Consider the following 19,955-nt stretch of genomic DNA (forward strand, 5'->3'; position numbering starts at 1 on the left):
GCCTCACACTGTAGTTACAGCGGTATCGTCTGGGGAGAGCTGAATACAACCATGAGTGCACAGGACGCACACCTCCAGCAAGGCATGGTGGAAGAGTTCAGCTCTGAAGCCCGCATTCTTCTGAAAGCTGCTCTGTGCTATAAGTTACTGTACTGGTGAGCGAGTCCACGTGCCGTGGGGACAGACCACGAGTGCGCTCGGCTCTGCAGCCAGACAGTGCTGTGTGCTCACTCAGCTAGGCTGCAGCATGCCACCGAGAAACTAACGGGTGGGGGTGACCAACAGGGGGCGCCGCTCTCACCACCGCTCCCCGGACGGCAGCTGCAGCAACTCCCGCGAGAACTGAGCGGCCGCTTCCATACAAGGACATATGTCAGCCAATGTCTCATGACGTCATCCCGCCTGGAATGCGTCCCACCCTTCGCCTAGGACTGTACCATCTGCGGTACTGCTCATTCTCTTCTTATTTAACCCAGAGTTTCTATACAGTACGAGTAGCCATTTATAGGTCAATGTAAATAATAACAGTTTTAAGAAGCCTGACGATTGTGTAAGAGAATGACGTAGTTTGAGTGCTCCCCCCCCCGTTCTTTTAGTGGTGCGGTCCATCCGCTCCCTGTAGCGAGTAATGCGGAAGTGAGTGTCGGAGGAGGAGTTGTGTGCGGGTGTTGGTCGGAGGTTGAGGTGATTCCGTCTGTGTCAGTGACTCCCGCCCCGGCTTCTCTCCGGTCTTCTCCGCTTAGTGTGCGGTAAGTGGGTAACACTGGGCTCGGTGTGCGGAGCGGCAGCCGCCATGTCCGGGGTGAGCGGCGTCCTCACATGCGGAGCCGGGCAGCGCTGAGTGGCGCCACGGATGTAGCACAGCTGGTGTTAGGCGAGGGAACAGCAAGTCACTGCCCCCTGTCAGTCATCTTCCACTCTGTCACAACTGTAAGTCTGCCCTGCTGGGAGTTGTGGTTCTCCAGTCTAACACCCCCAGAGTAATGTGTGTGCTGTGCTCGCCTGTACAGGGCCTGGTGGAGTCCTACACGAGTGCAGAGGGATGAGAGAGGAGCGCTCTTCATATGGTGCAGGTGTTATGGGCGCTGTGCTGGTGACCAGGAGTGTGACCCCACTAGTCTGATACTGATGGACACTTTATCAGTGAGCATAGTATCACGGTCTACGAGAGATCTCTCTGTCTCTAGGAAGATTGTGTTTCACTGGTATTACTGAGCGTGTGGGTCACTCTGGACCGCTGTGACGACCAGTATTACTGAGCGTGTGGGTCACTCTGGACCGCTGTGACGACCAGTATTACTGAGCGTGTGGGTCACTCTGGACCGCTGTGACGACCAGTATTACTGAGCGTGTGGGTCACTCTGGACCGCTGTGACGACCAGTATTACTGAGCGTGTGGGTCACCCTGGACCGCTGTGACGACCAGTCTTACTGAGCGTGTGGGTCACCCTGGACCGCTGTGACGACCAGTCTTACTGAGCGTGTGGGTCACCCTGGACCGCTGTGACGACCAGTCTTACTGAGCGTGTGGGTCACCCTGGACCGCTGTGACGACCAGTCTTACTGAGCGTGTGGGTCACCCTGGACCGCTGTGACGACCAGTCTTACTGAGCGTGTGGGTCACCCTGGACCGCTGTGACGACCAGTCTTACTGAGCGTGTGGGTCACCCTGGACCGCTGTGACGACCAGTCTTACTGAGCGTGTGGGTCACTCTGGACCGCTGTGACGGCCGATATGTAATAGTTTGTCTGTGTAACAATCTCTTGTTAACCAGTTGTCCATCCAACAGCGGCTGCAGGCAGCAGAGACCCCTGAGCAAGAACAATATATGGGTCCTTTGTAGTCCAATAACTCCAATGTGCCCCCCCCCCCTTATTCCCCGAGCCCCGTGCAGCAGCACCAATGTTATGCCACCCCCCTCCATACAGTGTTGGACCACTGATGCGTATGGTTGTCTATAGCGGTAATCTGTCTGCAGTGTTATGTATGTGTCCATCGTATGATGTTGGCACATAACTGTGCTGCTGAGATGTCACATTGAGACACGTTCTTCAGGAAGCCTCAGATCTTTCTTCAGTCTTTTATGAGAGTGGGTTCTTTATCTAGAGGGTGCACCCATGTTGGAGCGACTTCCTTCCTCTTTGCTTTCCTGTGTCTGATGGGTAAAGTAAAGGCCCCGTCACACATAGCGATCTCGCTAGCGAGATCGCTGCTGAGTCACAAGTTTTGTGACACAACAGCGATCTCACCAGCGAGATCGCTGTGTGTGACAGCGATCAGCGACCGGCCCCCCTGCCGGTATCGCTGATCGCTCTGGGAAATCTCTGGACATTTCTTTCGTCGCTGATCTCCCGCAGGCCAGCACGCATCACTGTGTGTGACAGGCGGGAGACCAGCGATCAGCGATCAATAATAAATAAAAAAAAAAATATTACTATTCTCACCTTCCGACGTCCCGCGCAGCATTCCCACCTCTCTCCATGCTCCGGTCCCAGTAATCCTTTGCATGAATGACCGCGAGACTTCGCGATCCCGCGAGAACGGACGTCATCGCGGTAATTCTCGCAAAGGATTACTGGGACCGGAGCGTGGAGAGAGGTGGGAATGCTGCGCGGGACGTCGGAAGGTGAGAATAACAATATTTTTTATTTTAATTCTATTTTTGACATGAATCAGCGCTGAACACAGCAATGCCGCACGCGCGGCGTCGCTGTGCTAATCGCTGGTGAAGCTGTCTGTTTGACAGCTCACCAGCGATCACATAGCGACACACCAGCGATCCTGACATGTTGATATCGTTGTCGGGATCGCTGGTAAGTCGCTTAGTGTGACGGGGCCTTAATACTTCTGAGATATTGGTGACACGTTGTACTATGGAATGATGGGAAATGTTGGGGCCTTAATTAGGACTTCAGTAAGCCCTCAGTCAGAAGTGCCACAGTGACTTGCCATATGTCACAGCTTCTTTGCATATAATCTTAGATTTTCTGTTAATACATTTCATATTTCTGAAATTATTCTAATGGTCTTGGAAGTTTTTGGGGGGCTACTAATATCTATTATGGTGACTTTTATTAACATTTCAGAGTCTGACAGACCTATCAACATGTTTAGATAATGAGGAATTCTGAAAAGTCGTCTAAATGAATGCAGATGTTCCTGCTGGAGAGGGTTGCACAATCCTTCTATGGCAGCATACATTACTGCTACAACCTGCTGATGATCTGGAGATTTGTGCAACCATTACTAGTCCTGCCCTGTGGAGACATCTGTCAGGGGTGCACTGTGCCAGTGGGACCCTCCATACATCGGGTTGGGTTCATACAGACATGTCTTCTGTTTATTCTTTTGATATGGTTGGCTGCTGCATTACTAGTTGGAGAGATCCTTGGACCCTGCCCTTGAGGGCTTACATTCTACAGGATTATGTGGAGGGAGACAGTAGGTCGGGGGTGCAGTAGCTCCGATGGTGTTGAGGTGGCTGCGGGGTCATTGCTTTGGTTATGCCTCTGGTCCGGCCTGCAAGAGAAGAAAAATAACTAGAAATTATACTCACCTGCGGGGCGATCCAGACCGATGGGTGTCGCAAGTCCTGGTCTGGTGCCTCCCATCTTGTGATGCCGCCCTCCTGCTTGCTTCATGTGGATGACACGTCCCTGTGTCATCCACACAGGCTCCCCGGAATCGCGCTCCTGCGCAGGCGTACTTATATCCTCTGTTGAGGGCAAAGCAAGGTCATAGAGGCCCAGCGCCTACGCACTGCGGTACTTTGCTCTGCACTCAACAGGGCAGATAAGTACGCCTGCGCAGAAGCACGATGCCGGGGAGCCATGAAGCAAGCAGGAGTGTGGCATCGCAAGAAGATGGGAGGCGCCGGACCAAGACTTGTGACACACATCGGATCGCACCATACCGCCCTGCAGGTGAGTATAATGAGTTATTTTTCTGCGCTTGCAGGTCGCATCAGAGGCTTATCTACAGCATTATAGAATTCTGCAGATAAGCCCTGGTGACAGGTTCTCTTTAAGAATCTTTGGTATCCTCTTCCTTCATGCCCTGAGAAATGGCAGCTGGGAAACCCTCCCAGTACTGCATGTGTGTGAACATGTGCTTTAAGAGTTTCTCCAGAAATAATTTACAAATTTTGCAGAGAGAAGAGCTGTATTAGTACTGTATAAACCCTGTTCAGTCATGCCTGGATCAATCGTCGCTCTTTTTTTTTTTTTTTTGTCTCTATAGGGTTGAAACTCCTGTGTTGTCATAGTGTTGACTAGGGGGGGCAGTTATAGCGGGTGGTCGTTAAGCGAGTACTGATCGATCAGCAGTTTATTATTTAGACAGGTTGACAGCTTACCTATGTGCACCAAATAATCATTAATGGGATTGCAGTTCTAGGATGTTTTAAGCGAAGCGTAGAGTCTAGATCACGTGAAGTAATTATCCCCTGCTACTCCTCCTTGGCCAGGCCTCATCTGTAATACTGTATCTAGTTCTGTGCACCACATTTTAAAAGACATTGAAAAGCTGGAGCAAGTTCAGAGAAGAGCTACCAGGATAGTGAGCGGACTGCAATCCATGTCCTACAAGGAATGGTTAGAGGATTTGGGATTGTTTAGCTTGCAAAAAAGAGGAAACTTAATAGCTGTCTATGGATATCTGAAAGGCTGTCAGTGTACAGTCATGGCCAAAAGTTTTGAGAATGACACAAATATTAATTTTTACAAAGTCTACTGCTTCATTTTTTCTAATGGCAATTTGCATATACTCCAGAATGTTATAAAGAGTGATCAGCTTAACAGCAATTACTTGCAAAGTCAATATTTGCCTAGAAAATGAACTTTATCCCCCAAAACACATTTCAACATCATTGCAGCCCTGCCTTAAAAGGACCAGCTAACATCGTTTCAGTGATTGCTCCATTAACACAGGTGTGGGTGGTGATGAGGACAGGGCTGGAGATCAATCTATCATGATTAAGTAAGAATGACACCACTGGACGCTTTAAAAGGAGGCTGGTGCTTGGCATCATTGTTTCTCTTCTGTTAACCATGGTTATCTCTAAAGAAACACGTGCAGTCATCATTGCACTGCACAAAAATGGCCTAACAGGGAAGCGTATCGCAGCTAGAAAGATTGCACCTCAGTCAACAATCTATCGTATCATCAAGAACTTCAAGGAGAGAGGTTCCCTTGTTGCCAAAAAGGCTCCAGGGCGCCCAAGAAAGACCAGCAAGCACCAGGACCGTCTCTTAAAAGTGTTTCAGCTGCAGGATCGGGCTACCAGCAGTGCAGAGCTTGCTCAGGAATGGCAGCAGGCAGGTGTGAGTGCATCTGCACGCACTGTGAGGCGGAGACTCTTGGAGCAAGGCCTGGTCTCAAGGAGGGCCGCAAAGAAGCCACTTCTCTCCAGAAAAAACATCATGGACAGACTGATATTCTGCAAGAGGTACAGGGAGTGGACTGCTGAGGACTGGGGTAAAGTCATTTTCTCTGATGAATCCCCTTTTCGATTGTTTGGGACATCTGGAAAATGGCTTTTTCGGAGAAGACCAGGTGAGCGCTACCACCAGTCTTGTCTCATGCCAACTGTCAAGCATCCTGAAACCATTCATGTGTGGGGTTGCTTCTCAGCCAAGGGAATGGGCTCTCTCTCAGTCTTGCCTAAAAACACAGCCATGAATAAAGAATGGTACCAGAATGTCCTCCAAGAGCAACTCCTCCCAACCGTCCAAGAGCAGTTTGGTGATCAACAATGCCTTTTTCAACATGTTGGAGCACCTTGCCATAAAGCAAAGGTGATAACTAAATGGCTCAGGGAACAAAACATAGAGATTTTGTGACCATGGCCTGGAAACTCCCCAGATCTTAATCCCATTGAGAACTTGTGGTCAATCATCAAGAGATGGGTGGACAAACAAAAACCTTCAAATTCAGACAAAATAAAAGCATTGATTTTGCAAGAATGGACTGCTATCAGTCAGGATTTGATCCAGAAGTTGATTGAGAGCATGCCAGGGAGAATTGCTGAGGTCCTGAAGAAGGGTCAACACTGCAAATATTGACTTGCTGCATTAACTCATTCTAACTGTCAATATAACCTTTTGTTACTCATAATATGATTGCAATTATTTTTCTGTATGTGATAAAAACATCTGACAAACACATAAAAACCAGAAGCCAGCAGATCATGTGAAAATATAATATGTGTCATTCTCAAAACTTTTGGCCATGACTGTAGAGGGATCATCATTATTCTCACTTGCACATGGAAACACAAGAAGCAATGGAATGAAACTGACGGAGAAGGTACAGAAGAGATATTAGAAAAAACTTTTAGACTATGAGGGTGGTTAGTGAGTGGAACGGGCTGCCATGAGAGGTAGTGAGTTCTCCTTCAATGGAAGCCTTCAAACAGGCTGGACACACATCTGGCTGAGATGGTGCGTTGCACCAGATGGCCCAGGAGGTCCCTTCCAGCTCAATTATCTCAAAATACAGCTTTCGTAGCACACTGATCCAACTGCTGTGCTCTCCCAGGCATCTGACTGAGGGAGCTTTGACTCTGCCGCATGGGAAAAGCAGAGAAGGACTGAACCTGTCCGGATAGAGTGAGCTTTAGAGTGACACAAGCCGGCTGTAAAGCATGGAGTTTACCTGCTCCCTAGTGTAGGTATCTGGCCTCTCTGGGAATACAAGCTGGTCGGTAACTGAGGCAGCCAGCTTTGCACTTTGAAATACAAATATGTCCGTGGTTGAGAATACAGCGGGTTTTTAAGAAGTAAACTACAAAGTTGATACATGCTGCTTTACAATTACACCTTTCACTGCAGTAATGTGTACCTGCAGGATTGCACTGAGCTATCGCAGAAGATCCCCCATGCCAGACTGCACGTTAATACTACTAGTATTGTCCTACTGTGGGGGGGCACACGAAGCAACTTGTACATAATGTGGTCTCATGTACCACCAGCTCCCGTGATTAGTGATATCAAATGGCTAGCGTCTACAATATTACTGGTGCATGGTAAGCGCTCTAGAGCCCAGGCCAGCAGCGGGGGCTGTCTGTGTCGTAGTGTCAGAACGCTATTAACCTGCAGGTTAAGTGTTATTTTACATGACAGGTTCCCGTTAAACAGCTCATTTGCATAAAACAAAAATGTGGACTTCTGTGGAATAAGACATTGGATCGCAGGTATGAAAGAATCATTTTATTCATCTTCCTATGACCTGCATGCCCATGTAGACGGCTTAGGAGGTTGATTCTGTTGAGACAGATTGCCTTTAAGAGGGGTTAATGCATTCCTGTGCAAAGGAATGTAATAGTAGATAGAAAACCATCACTTTGTTTTCCATGGGCATATGCAAGCTGAAAACTGTACAGAGGTGTAATGTAGCATCCATAGAAGTTAATGGATCCATACTGCACCTCTATGTAAGTGATAAGTACACCACATAACACAGGTATTCCTCTAGGGGAAATGACCTCCATGGTACAAAGCTGTGCGGTCCCCACGGAGTGCCTTCAGCTCAGAAGTACCGAACTCCCAGCCTTCATTCTGCCTATAAGATTACGGAAAAGGCGACTATCACTTATTTTTTTTCTGTGTGAAATGTTACTTTTAAAAACTGAAAGTATTTTTATTTATTTATTTTTTTTTTTTGCATTTCAACATCAATTTCAACTAATCTAATTTTATAATAATCTTTATTTTTATATAGCGCTAACATATTCCGCAGCGCTTTACAGTTTGCACCCATTATTATCACTGTCGCCAATGGGGCTCACAATCTAAATTCCCTATCAGTATGTCTTTGGAATGTGGGAGGAAACCCACGCAAACACGGAGAGAACACACAAACTCCTTGCAGATGTTGTCCTTGGTGGGATTCGAACCCAGGACGCCAGCTAACCACTGAGCCACCGTGCTGCCCTATTATCCAATTCTTGACTGATTTCTATAGACTTGAATTGTCAGACTGATCCACAAAGACTGATGAGATTAGGACCTTGCACTGAGTTTAATAGGACAGATACAAGGATGTATTAAAACAATTGGTGGTGGTTCCAATAACCTCTGATCAGTGTGCCGCCATGACATAAAAAGGGCCAGCACACAGGTTACAAAAATGCTATCTGATTAAAGATATGTGTATGATGAAAACCCAGGGAAAGAACGGACAATGCTGACAGCAAAAGAGAAAAGAATTGAGGCCCAGCAAAGAGAGAATTGTAGCCATCAAGATATTACAGCACAGAAAGTCCAGCATGGCTTCTAGCACCAGGAAATAAGTGACAGAACGGACTATCAGCGCGAGACATCGAGATGTGAACAAAGATGGGAGGACTGATGTAGTCATCAGAACAGACAGCTAGAGGGAGTCCTAGAGTACCAATCGCTGTTATCAGCATTTATTGTTAGAGCTTCTTCTCTAAAACGTTCTATGTATGCAGATACAGTGAGACATTCCAGTCATCAAGTACTCATGCTCCGCTCTACATGATATATTTATAAAGCAGAATCTGAATTAGGGTACGTGCAGACGATCGGTACACACTGCGGGTTGGACGCTGCATACCTATGAAGCATCCAACCCACAGCGTCCAGATGTTACAGCACAGTGGATGGGATTTCAAGAGATCCCATGCGCACTATGCTAAATCCATAATCATTAATGTGGAGTTGCCCCTCCTGTGCAGCTATGTACCGTAACTGTGTCCATCCTTCCAGGAAGGCTTTCTATAAGATTGGAGTGCCTGTGGGGAGTTTTGTCCATTCATCCAGAGAAGATTTATGATGTCAGATACTGATGTTTCGATTCTGTGCAGCCATTGACGTTCACACCAAACTCTCCCAACCATTCCTTAATGGGCCATGCTTTGTGCAATGGAGCACAGTAATGTTGGAACATAAAACGACCCTCCCCAAACTGTTCTTAGAAACTACAATACTCCTAAATCTTTTGGTATTCTGAAGCATTAAAGCTCCATCCACTCCAGCTGTTTTTCATTGTTTTACTGCTGGAGTGGTGCTACTTATCCACGTTCTCTGGCCCTAATATACCTGCTGTTTTCTGTTATCGGCACCAGGCCAGTCGTCATTTCCAGGTTGTGATCTGCCGGACGACTACAGTGTTACTGGCGAGCCTGAAGTCACTACTCAATGTAAGTCCCTGAGAGCCCCAATGAGGCAATATAGAGTCAGATTCAGAGCTTGTGACCGTTACCTCTGACTTCCTGTCAATCAAAAGTTGCAATCATAAGATGACGGCGTGGGACTGGAGCTGCGGCAGGAAGAGATGAAGATGGCAGGTGATGAGTATTATATTGGGGTCATGGACCTTACATTAGTGACACTACTCCAGCGCTGGAGCGGTGCCTTAAGATTTCTCTTCAATGAAATGAAGAGACCTAAGTTGAGCCCAGAAAAACAACCTCCTAGCGTTAACTTTTCAGATGTCGTAATACTGTCAGGCAGGTAATGTTCTCCTGGCATTCACCAAACCCAGGCTCAACCATCAGACTATCAGAGAAATGTGCTTAGTCACTGGAACAGTAGAAAGTTCTATGGAGTGACTGTGTGCCTTGCACCACTCCATCTGACACCTGGCATTGTGCTAGGTGATGTAAGGCTTGTTAAGTACCTTATTTTTCGGACTATAAGATGCACTTTTCCCCAAAATAATTTTGGGGAAAATGGGGGTGTGTTTTAGTCGGAATATCCCGTACTTACAATTAGCGAAGTGGCAGCAGGATTCGGGTGATTCTTCCTGTGGTCCGACACTGCAGGGCGATGATCTCACTTCCATCCCGCTGCGGCAGGCTTTCTCTGAGTTGCGTCTTATGGTCTGGTGCGTCTTATAGTCCGAGAAATACAGGAGCTGCTCGGCTATGGAAACCTATGAAGCTCCCTCTGCTCCTAATGTCAGATAAGTTATGGAGTATTTAGGAGCGAATGTTACAATGGTGACATCCTATTACAGGACAGTGCTTGAATTCAGAGAGCTCTTTAGAACATTCTTTTACAAGTGTCTGTAAAGGCCACCTGCTTGGCAAGGATAAAAAATGATCAAGGAGTAAAATGTCAAAAGCTGGGTGTGTTTTTACATTGTAAACTTCCTGTACTGAGATTTGACTGATGATATTTGAGTTTGATTGGATCTCATTAAGAACTAATTTAAGCTAGCGATGATCCAGGGGGTTCACATGCAATTCAGACAATCATATGTTGCCCCTTCTGTCATTAATGGCAGCAGTACATATCCACCTACACAAGGGGCTTGTAATGTGGTCATGAGACACCCCAGCATGCTTGTCGGCTGATCGCTGGGCAGTGATTGGGAACAAGTCTCCATGTAAAAGAGCTTTAATTAGACGAGAGGTGGAGACGTGCTGCCTGCCAGAGGATTCACCCAGATACCACTGTGATATCATACAATATATAAAGCGGGCCTGTATTTGGGCATTGTGTTACATGGCAGCTATGTGACCTTTACGAGCTGTATGACGGTGGCATCACAAAGCCTATTAGAGGGTATCTGCCGTCGGTGCTGGGCATTGTCCTGTGGAGATGAGTCAGGTAATGCCGGCTCTGTGCCTCCAGCTTTATATTAGGGGCGCTGGTATTGGTAGTTCTAGTGTAGAGGTGTGTATTGAGATTATTTTTACGTTTGTCCAGGTCACTTGTAGGTTCACTTAAGGATTTTGTTTGGGTTGTTTTTGTATTGCTGTTGTGACAGTATTGCTATGTTAGGTAAGTCATTGGGCTCATGTAGTTTGGTAGCTTTGATTCAAATGAGGTGTAAGTGACGTCCTCCCATATAGACATGTATGAAAGTAGGTCACAGAATTCTGCCGTCAGCCATTGTTATTCTCCATGGTAATTTACCATACTTCCTAACCATTGTCGAGATCTACTCCTGTTGTCAGGGAATGGAAGCTTATTTTTAATTTGGTGTTTCAAATTTACCAGCCTAAACATTTGTGCTGCCATGTTCAGCTGAGTATTTCTGTACCTTGCATTATATCACACTGCTCTGTGTAAGTAGTAGGTCTGTACTGGGGGTCCGTATCTGGATAAACGCAATCCTCCGCTTGTTTGCAGCCTGGAGAACAGCTTGTCTAGAGCACAGTTCATGGGCGACATCCTATCCACAGCGCTCCGAGTATAAAGTGTCCCTTTATATGACATGTTAAGGGAAGCAGTAGGACCCCACTGCCTATTACGGCTCTTTATGGGGTCCGTTACATGGCAGTTTTTAGACCTGAAGAAAAAGTGCAGCATACAAAACATTTTCTTATAGTCTACAAAATTGCCATGTAATGAAACTAGCTGGAGCCCATTAATAATCCGCTTCCTTTACCATCAGTTACTGTTTTGGGTATGAATTCCACTTCTCTGTTCCTAAAATGGATCAGACAAGTTGTACAGCAACCTGCAAATGTAGAGTTCTCATTATGTTCTGGAAATTGATGCATAATTTACATTATTATTGTGCACCTGATATCCGTGAGCTTTGATAATTTCCAAATAGCCGTGTGTAAAAGATGGGGCCTATGAACCCACTGCTGACATTGAAATACCGAATTTAACAAGTGGCGTCATCCTGGTATTCCTGTCTAATTGTCAGACCGCATATTATACTGTATTTTACCTTTGTTGGACTAGGCAGTAAAAACTCCATAAGTGAACAACTCAAGGTTTGATGTTTTTAAATTGCTAGGTACCTTACCACCTGGGTCCTGAGATGTGTCCAAGCTTCTTCGTAGCCCTCTGACCAATTATTCCTTGTTGTCCTTAGTAGAAGTTCTGTAGTATTATTCATCTTTATTTTCCTTTTAGACTAACACCACCGCCAAGATGTCAAGCAAAAGGGCAAAGACAAAAACTACCAAGAAGCGCCCCCAGCGCGCAACATCCAATGTATTTGCTATGTTTGACCAGTCCCAAATCCAAGAATTTAAAGAAGCCTTCAATATGATTGATCAGAATCGGGATGGCTTTATTGATAAGGAAGATCTGCACGATATGCTTGCTTCCCTTGGTAAGTAATATCTGTCGACATTTATCTCCACTTCTCCCATCCATGGCCAATGAGGCATGGATGGAGGCAGCTAGGAATTACATTTCCCAGTAAACTAAGTAAAAGTTATTTTTGTTACAGGTAACATAGTACTAAGACCTTCAGCGCCTGTAACCATCAGTGGTGCCTACATTCTGGTGATTGTGCATTGCTGAGCCAGGGATGCCTATTTCTTCTCAGCCCTGCGAGCATATTATCAAAGCAGCTCTCATTTTCTAAGGGAAGAAATGCTATTGTTATTGGACAGACCTAACAAATGCTTGACAATTAAAGGCTACATTCACAAATTGCAGCTGCACGACAAAAAAATAATGCAGTTTTCCTACAATTTTGGAAAAATGCTCCAAATTCTGTTTTTTACTGAAATGGTCTAACTGATGGTCCAGTGTAGACTACCATTTTCTATTTTTTTAGGTTGTACCTGATTTATCTTAGTGTTTAACCTGCTATGTTACAGGAAAATGCATGCTCAAATTGCAATTTTCTTAAAATTAACTATTGTGCTTCTGCCGCTTATCACTTTGCCAGGACTTGCAAGCAACCTAGTGGTCAGCGGTAAGTGTGGAAGACGAAATGGAGGTTCATCTATTCTGTTCTCTTCCTCCACCCTGTCCCTATTCTATATTGTCATTGTTGTGTATGTAACCTTGGTGATGTCAGGTGCAGGCATTAGAAAGGAGGCGAATGAGAGGAATGGTAGCCAATGAAGCCCTCTAGTATCGTAATTCTGAGGAGCAAGGCGCCAATTGGAACCCGTTGCCCAATCTGTGGAGAGCACAGCCCACACGTCAGGGAATACTTGCTCCAAGCTGTTTCATCTGACTGATTGCAGATTTGATTCTGCTAGCCGTTCAGATATCTTGAAGACAAAAGTCGGGAGTAATTTATTATTGCATTTGTATGATGAGATAATTCAATTTTGTTTCTAAAATAGTCACCTTGAATTCATTTTTGGTTTGGGCAGGAGAAGGAAGGTGCTCGGGGAAATAAGTTCTTATCTGCACCAATAAATCTTTTTACTTTTTTACTTTGATGCAAAATATAAGTGTAAAGTAATTCAGCCAAGAGGTGGCATAGTAAAGAGAAAAGTGTTTCGCAAGGTGAATTTATCACAAGGCAAGCGACACTGGTGAATTTGGTTTCACGCTGTCTAAATTTAGGGCAAGTTTAACTCCTTAGCGTCCAATGACGGGCAGTGTCCGCACCTTCTCTGGCACATGACAGCTGATCTGATCAACTGACATGTGCCCCTAACAGCCGCGGGTGGAATCGCGATTCAGCCGTGGCTGTTAAACTCTGACAGCGGCATTTAACATGCACGCACAGGAAGCGTGGTGTTACCTCCTCCCATCGGCGCCCGTGACACATGACCGCGGGTCGCCGATGGTTTGGCATGACAACCTGGGGTCAGCAGGAAACCCCTGTGGTTATAGCCGGATAGCTCTGAGCGCCACCCAGCGGTGGGTGCCCATAGCAAGTTAGCATATCTGTTACATAGAGCGGGGCTGCTGCCCTGCTCTTTGTAGCACAAGCGACCGGATGATTGCAGCTTCTAGTCTCCCATGGCTATTGAAGCAAGTTAAAAAAAAAAAATTTAAATGTAAAAGTTCAAATCCACCCCTCTTTCGCCCCATTCAAAATAAAACAATAAAAAAGTCAAATATACACATATATGGTATCGCCGCAGTTAGAATCGCCCAATATCAGTATATAAAATGAATTAATCCAATCGGTAAAAGTGAGAAAATAATTGAAATGCTAGAATTACTTTTTTTTTTTTTTTTTTTTTTTGGGTCACTGCAGCATTGCAATAAAATGCACTATCGAGCGATAAAATCATTGTATCCACACCAAAAGGTATCAATAAAAAGGGCAGATCGGTGCGAAAAAATAAGCCCTCAATCGGCCCCAAATCTCGAAAAATGGAGATGCTGCAAATCTCGGGAAATGGCAAAATGGCAACTTTTTTTTTTTTTTTTTTACCACTTAAATAAAAAAGAACCTAGACATGTTTGGTGTCTGTGAACTCGTACTGACCTGGAGAATCATAATTGCAGGTTAGTCTTAGCATTTAGTGAACATGGTAAAAAAAATTACAAATTATTGTGGAATTGTACTTTTTTTTTTTTTTTTGCGATTTCACCGCATTTGGATTTTTTTCCCGTTTTCCAGTATAGTAAAATCAATGGTGCCATTCAAAAGTACAACTCTTTTCACAAAAAACAAGCCCTCACATGGCCATATTGACGGAAAAATAAAGTTATGGCCGTGGGAAGAAGGGGAGCAAAAAATGGAAATGCAAAAACGGAAATACAACTAGTCCTTAAGGGGTTAAAAGGGAACCTGACAGGTCTCCACTGCCCTCCAAACCACCAGCATTTGTATATTATTTCACAGGCATCCTGTCTAACAAGCCTTTTATAGGGTTTGAAACATTAACAGATCTTTAACCCCTTAGTGACCAGGCCATTTTTTAAAAATCTGACGTGTCACTTTGTGGTAATAACTCTGGAATGCTTCAACGTATCCCATTGATTTTAAGAATACTTTTTCGTGACACTGTACTTTATGATGTCAAATTTAGATTGATATGTTTTGTTTTATTTATAAAAATGTCACAAATTTGATAATGTTTAAACATTAGCAGTTTTTGAAATTTGAATGATTTATCCCTTTAATCCAGATAGTCACATCACACACAAACCTTAATAAATAACATTTCCCTCATGTCTGTTTTATATCGGCACCATTTGTAAAATGCTGTTTTATTTTGTTGTCATTTTAGAAGGTTTAAAAATATAGCAGCGATTTTTCATTTTTTCAAGGAAATTTACAAAACCTATTTTTTTGGGGGGACCTGTTTAGTTTTGAAGTGACTTTAGAGGTCCTGTGTATTGGAAACCCCCCCCCCCAAAATGGTACCATTTTAAAAATCGCACCCCCTCAACATTCAAAATTGGTTTTGGGTACTTCATTAACCCTTCAGTTGCTTTTCAGTAATTAATGCAAAGTGACATGACAGGAATGAAAAAGTTGTTTTACCACCTAAATGATAACTTCTGAACAGGCCGCTATAGTTGGAAGGCTTGGCTGTTATTTGGCCATGAATTGCCATGGGAAACATCAGGACCACACGATCAATATCTCAGGGTGCCGATGGGGTTAAAGAGGAAGCCCCCACACTGTTAAGCATCTAGATGCCGTAGTCACTATTGACAGCAGCATTTAAGGGGTTAAACGACCATAATCGGTGCCAACATTGATCGTGGCTGATGCAGCAAGTTGCCAGCTATAGTGTATGGCCGACAGTTGCCTGATTGTCACCTGTATGGGGAGGTTATCCTCTTATATCTCAGGTCAGTAAAAATACCTATTGGTGGTCACTAAGGGGTTAAAAGGTGTTTCAAATGCCTTTAATATGCAAACTAATGTGGGCGTGATAAATTGATTTGCAACACCAAGTGTCCTTGCCAGCTCTCTCCTCAAATCTTGCGCACGCACATGACTATCTTTCCCACGAGTCATTGTGACATTGCGTACACCCGGCAGTGCGCCTCTCTGGAGCACAGTGTACGTAATGGCGTAATGAGCTGTGGGAAAGTAAGTCACGTGCGTGTGCGATATTTGAAGGAATGGGTGACCTGTCTGAGTCCCTTTAATAAATCTGCCCCTGCCCCCCTGCTGTTCACACTACCGTAAATAGACCCAGTTTGTCCGGCTTTCAGTTTTTCTTATTTCGGATATTGTATGGAGCTTGAAAAATCTGGCAAACAAGCTTTGTGCACAATGAATGTAAGGAGATTCTAGTCTCTAGGTTAGCTTAGTTCTGGCTGTAAATATGAATTACTAATGTACATAGTTTAGAAGGAACAGCCTTTTGGGAAAAAAAACTCTGGAAATTGACCACACACAATGGTTTCTGTTTTAAGGTAAAAATCCAACGGAAGAATATTTGGAAGCCATGATGAATGAGGCACCTGGACCCATTAACTTCACCATGTTTCTTACTATGTTTGGGGAGAAGCTAAATGGCACAGATCCAGAAGATGTGATCAGAAACGCATTTGCCTGCTTTGATGAAGACGGGAACGGTATGTAACTGGCTCACTGGCATCAGGTTGTATAAGACAGAAAAAAATAATTGGGAAACAAGTTTATTGAGAAAACTGAAGTTGGACAGATATGTAATGTGTTCCAAATTTTGTAGCTGTGGGGGGCCGTTTCTAATTGTGACAGCATGGTAAAATAAGTGTCATTTTCTTTAACCCTTTCACTCCAGAGCCCGTTTTTACATTCATGACCAGGCCAGTATTTTCAATTCTGACCAGTGTCACTTTATGGAGTAATAAATCTGGAACGGTTCAATATATCCCCCGAATTCCGAGATTTTTTTTAAATTACATGTTGTACTCAACGTTGGTAGTAAATTTAGGTCGATATTTTTTGCTTTTGCAGGTTTCTTTGGCTTAGAGTCCCGCCCTGGTACATGGGCATATCATTAACCCTGCTGTTCTGTTCGGGTCTACTATACACTTACAATGTTCTGGTCATTTTTGACCGGACCTATTAAAGTCTTGATTTTTAGCTAATTTACCGTATATACTCGAGTATAAGCCGAACCCCCCTAATTTTGCCACAAAAAACTTGGAAAACTTAGTGACTCAAGTATAAGCCTAGGGTGGAAAATGCAGCAGCTACTGGTAAATTTCAAAAATAAAAATAGATACAAGTAAAAGTAAAATTAATTGAGACATCAGTAAGTTAAATGTTTTTGACTATCCACATTGAATCAGGAGCCCCATATAATGCTCCATACAGTACATGATGGTTGTCAACATGGCTGTTCATAAATTAAATCAAAAACTTATTTTTTAATTTTTTGTCAAAATGTTACATGGCCTTATTACAATATTAATGCATATGGCACATTTGCTCATAAAAATATTCTTTAACTGTAAACAATAATATCATCCAACTGTATGTAAATATATTTAAAAAAAACAAAGTTCAGTTTTTTTTCTATATAAAAATGGTAAAGTTCACGGTTCGAAATTTACTGTTTGCATTAATCGCAAGTATAATTTTCATTTCTTTTGCATAAGTACTTTGTTTTGTGATTACTTGATGTTGAACAGCAGGTGCATCGTTTCCGTTTTAGGCTGGTTGCATTGCTGTTGGAGGCCATGGGTATTGTAGCAGCAGCAATTTATCAGGGTTCAGTGATCATATTAACACCATAGGTGTCACCATTAAGTGGGGAAAAAATAATTGCTTTTTTAGAACACAAAAAATTTTTAACCCAGATTTTACATTTTCACAAGGGGAAATGGATAAAAATGGCACCAAAATTTGTTACATAATTTCTGCTGAACATGGAAATACCCCACTGTGGCTGTACAGTACTGCTTAGCCATACAGCGAGACTCTGGAGGGATTGAGCGCTATTTAACTTTTAGAGAACACATTTACATAGAATAGTTTGCGGACTCCACATACAGAGCCCCTAAGTGCCAGAAGAGCAAAATCTCCCCTCAAGTGACCCAATTTTGGAAATTCCACCACTGTGGAAATTTATCTACAGGTGTTGTGACTATTTCTCTCTCACCCATGACAGCACCATGGAGAGAGTGGGGGTCCGCCCATCAGGGACAGGAACCTACAGATAAAAGGGTGGTACCTCTCCTCCGCCCCCAGTTGGGTTCCTGTCCCTGACGGGTGACCTACAGGATTGCGGTACCTGACAAGAAGATGATCTGGGGCCGACCTGTCCGGTTGCTGGCAGCAGGGAGGCCCCTGTCATGGCGGGTGCAGTTCCCGAAGCTGCCACCGCTGGGACCGATGGGTCTGTAGGGTGAGCGGGGGGAGGACTGAGCTGCTTCTCCGGATAGGAGGCTTGGGCTTGCGAGGACCCAGGGGCAGACGCGCAGGCAGCGCCATGGTACAGAGGTGTACCATGATGACCGCTGCCCCGGAAATAGATATCGCCTTCCGGGTCCCTACAGGACTGGTGATGTTGCTGAAACGCTTCTGTGTTAGAACGGGCAGGAAAATGTTACCTCAAAGTAGCAGGTGCGATTCTTTTTTTGTATCGTCTGTATACTCACTTATCAAAAGGTACTTATGCGCCCTCACCCGGGACCTGTGGTATGTGCTGACTATGACCTGGAGCAGCAGCTCTGCACGGTCTGACACCGCAAATAATAAAACATAGCTGGGGCACATTTATAGGATTCTCGGCACATGAACATTAACTTTTTTTATTTTTTAAACACATCCATTTGTGGAAGTTATCATTTCAAAATCTATTGATTAAAATGTACTTTGTTCTTGGGACAATCTTTCATTTTCACTGTACCCTGACTGTTCATCAGCAAATTTGAATGAGGTTGAAAGTTATGTACTGTATCCTCATACCAGGACTATGGACATTTAATATTATCAGCTGGTTATCAATGCCGCACTTATCCTCTTATTTTAAACTAAGTCTCAACAAACATGGGTGGATTATAACCTTTTGGAATTGAAATTTGGATATTTTTTTCATGTTGTAAATTATGTTCATGTGTGAGAGTAGTTGCAAAAGTTTCCATAATTGTTCCATCTGTCTGAATGGGCTGAGCGGAAAAATGCATGTCCGTGTGCCGAAGCAGCCCGATGTCTGGGATGGATGGATGAAGGCTAATTATAGGGGTGTCTTAATTTTTGCTTCATGTTTGTCTGCAGGTCATATACCAGAAGAATATCTGAGAGAGCTTCTGACCACGATGGGAGACCGATTCACAGATGAGGAGGTGGACGAGTTGTTCAGAGAAGCACCGATTGACAAGAAGGGCAATTTTAATTACATTGAGTTTACACGCATCCTGAAACATGGCGCAAAGGACAAGGATGACTAAGTCTGCCTTCATCTCCACTTTTTCTCTAGCTTTCTGCTCTGAGTTCCTTCTGGTAGATCTGTGCATGCATGTAGCTCTGTAAACCTTCTTTGTGTATTTATGGATTTATTCCAAGCCAGTATGGCGTACGCACATCTATAAGCAAACTGGAAACAGGAGATGTAATTGTAACATTTTACTAGGAAGTATAAAGAATTGCTGCACAGCAGACCAAAAGATTATGTTTTTTGACTCAAGCTGGATTTTTTTGCAATTTTGTAATAAAAAAAATTAAAAAATAAAATGGAAAGAGAACTGTATCACATTGTATCTTGGTGTGGTCTGGCAGACTGGAAACATACTGCTCTAAGTGGCTATGGTTCAAGTGAAAATGTCACTGTGCCTCTTCACTTCCAATATGCTAAAACCATACGCCTTGTTTCTCCTGCTACAGGGCACGCCATTCTCTCTGGCAGCTGCCTGCACTGCACATTGTTCTTTTATCTTCTGGATATTCTATTTCTGAGACTCTGTTACACTGAGTATTGAGGAAGATGGACAAGGGTGCTCCTATAGGTGTTAGCAAGGAGCATACACCAACATCATGTATAAAAGGGCCAACAAATACACTTATTTTCAGATCAGTTGCAATATTTCAAAATTTTTATAAAATAAAAGCGTTTTTATCAGATTTTGTTTGAGTTGTAATGTCTGACTACTACTAATCAATTCGACTAAGAAATGAGTAATCCCAGCAAAGAGCAAACAGATGAACGGCATACTAGGGAACACAAATCACCACATTAACAGACGGAGCTATTTATCTGAAGTATTGCGGTATATGTTTCAGTCAAAAAAAGGAGGAGCTTGCATGAAAAAACATGAATATTTCAATGTGAAGCGAAAAAAGAAGAAATATGCAGCACTCACCGATATAGCTGAAAAACTGTGCATCTTTATTTCACATAAATTCCATCAATAGATGTGTGGACATGCAG

The 19,955-nt window shown here is 44.0% G+C and overlaps 1 protein-coding gene across 2 annotated transcripts; it reads left to right on the plus strand.

The window, feature by feature from the left end:
- The first annotated feature begins 426 nt into the window (after positions 1–426).
- LOC141053817 (myosin regulatory light chain 2, smooth muscle minor isoform) lies at positions 427–19,648 on the plus strand. Of its 2 annotated transcripts, none has more exons than XM_073550893.1 (4): positions 427–445; positions 11,842–12,043; positions 16,012–16,173; positions 18,806–19,648. In XM_073550893.1, the coding sequence occupies exons 2-4, from the start codon at positions 11,860–11,862 to the stop codon at positions 18,976–18,978; spliced, it is 519 nt and encodes a 172-aa protein (XP_073406994.1). In that variant the 5' UTR covers positions 427–445; positions 11,842–11,859; the 3' UTR covers positions 18,979–19,648. The 2 variants fall into 2 exon arrangements, with proteins under 2 accessions (XP_073406994.1, XP_073406993.1); XM_073550892.1 differs by lacking the exon at positions 427–445 and adding an exon at positions 591–749.
- The last annotated feature ends 307 nt before the right edge of the window (positions 19,649–19,955 follow it).

Source organism: Dendrobates tinctorius, unplaced genomic scaffold, assembly GCF_039654945.1.
Source record: "Dendrobates tinctorius isolate UK_male_01 unplaced genomic scaffold, ASM3965494v1 ptg000171l, whole genome shotgun sequence".
In the NCBI taxonomy this organism is placed as follows: domain Eukaryota; kingdom Metazoa; phylum Chordata; class Amphibia; order Anura; family Dendrobatidae; genus Dendrobates; species Dendrobates tinctorius.

Excerpts from the sequence above, each read along its gene's own strand:
- LOC141053817 (XM_073550893.1), top strand. The coding sequence starts at position 11,860 with ATGTCAAGCAAAAGGGCAAAGACAAAAACTACCAAGAAGCGCCCCCAG. Across the intron at positions 12,044-16,011 it reads CGATATGCTTGCTTCCCTTG|GTAAAAATCCAACGGAAGAA; the intron begins GTAAGTAATATC and ends TTCTGTTTTAAG. Across the intron at positions 16,174-18,805 it reads CTTTGATGAAGACGGGAACG|GTCATATACCAGAAGAATAT; the intron begins GTATGTAACTGG and ends GTTTGTCTGCAG.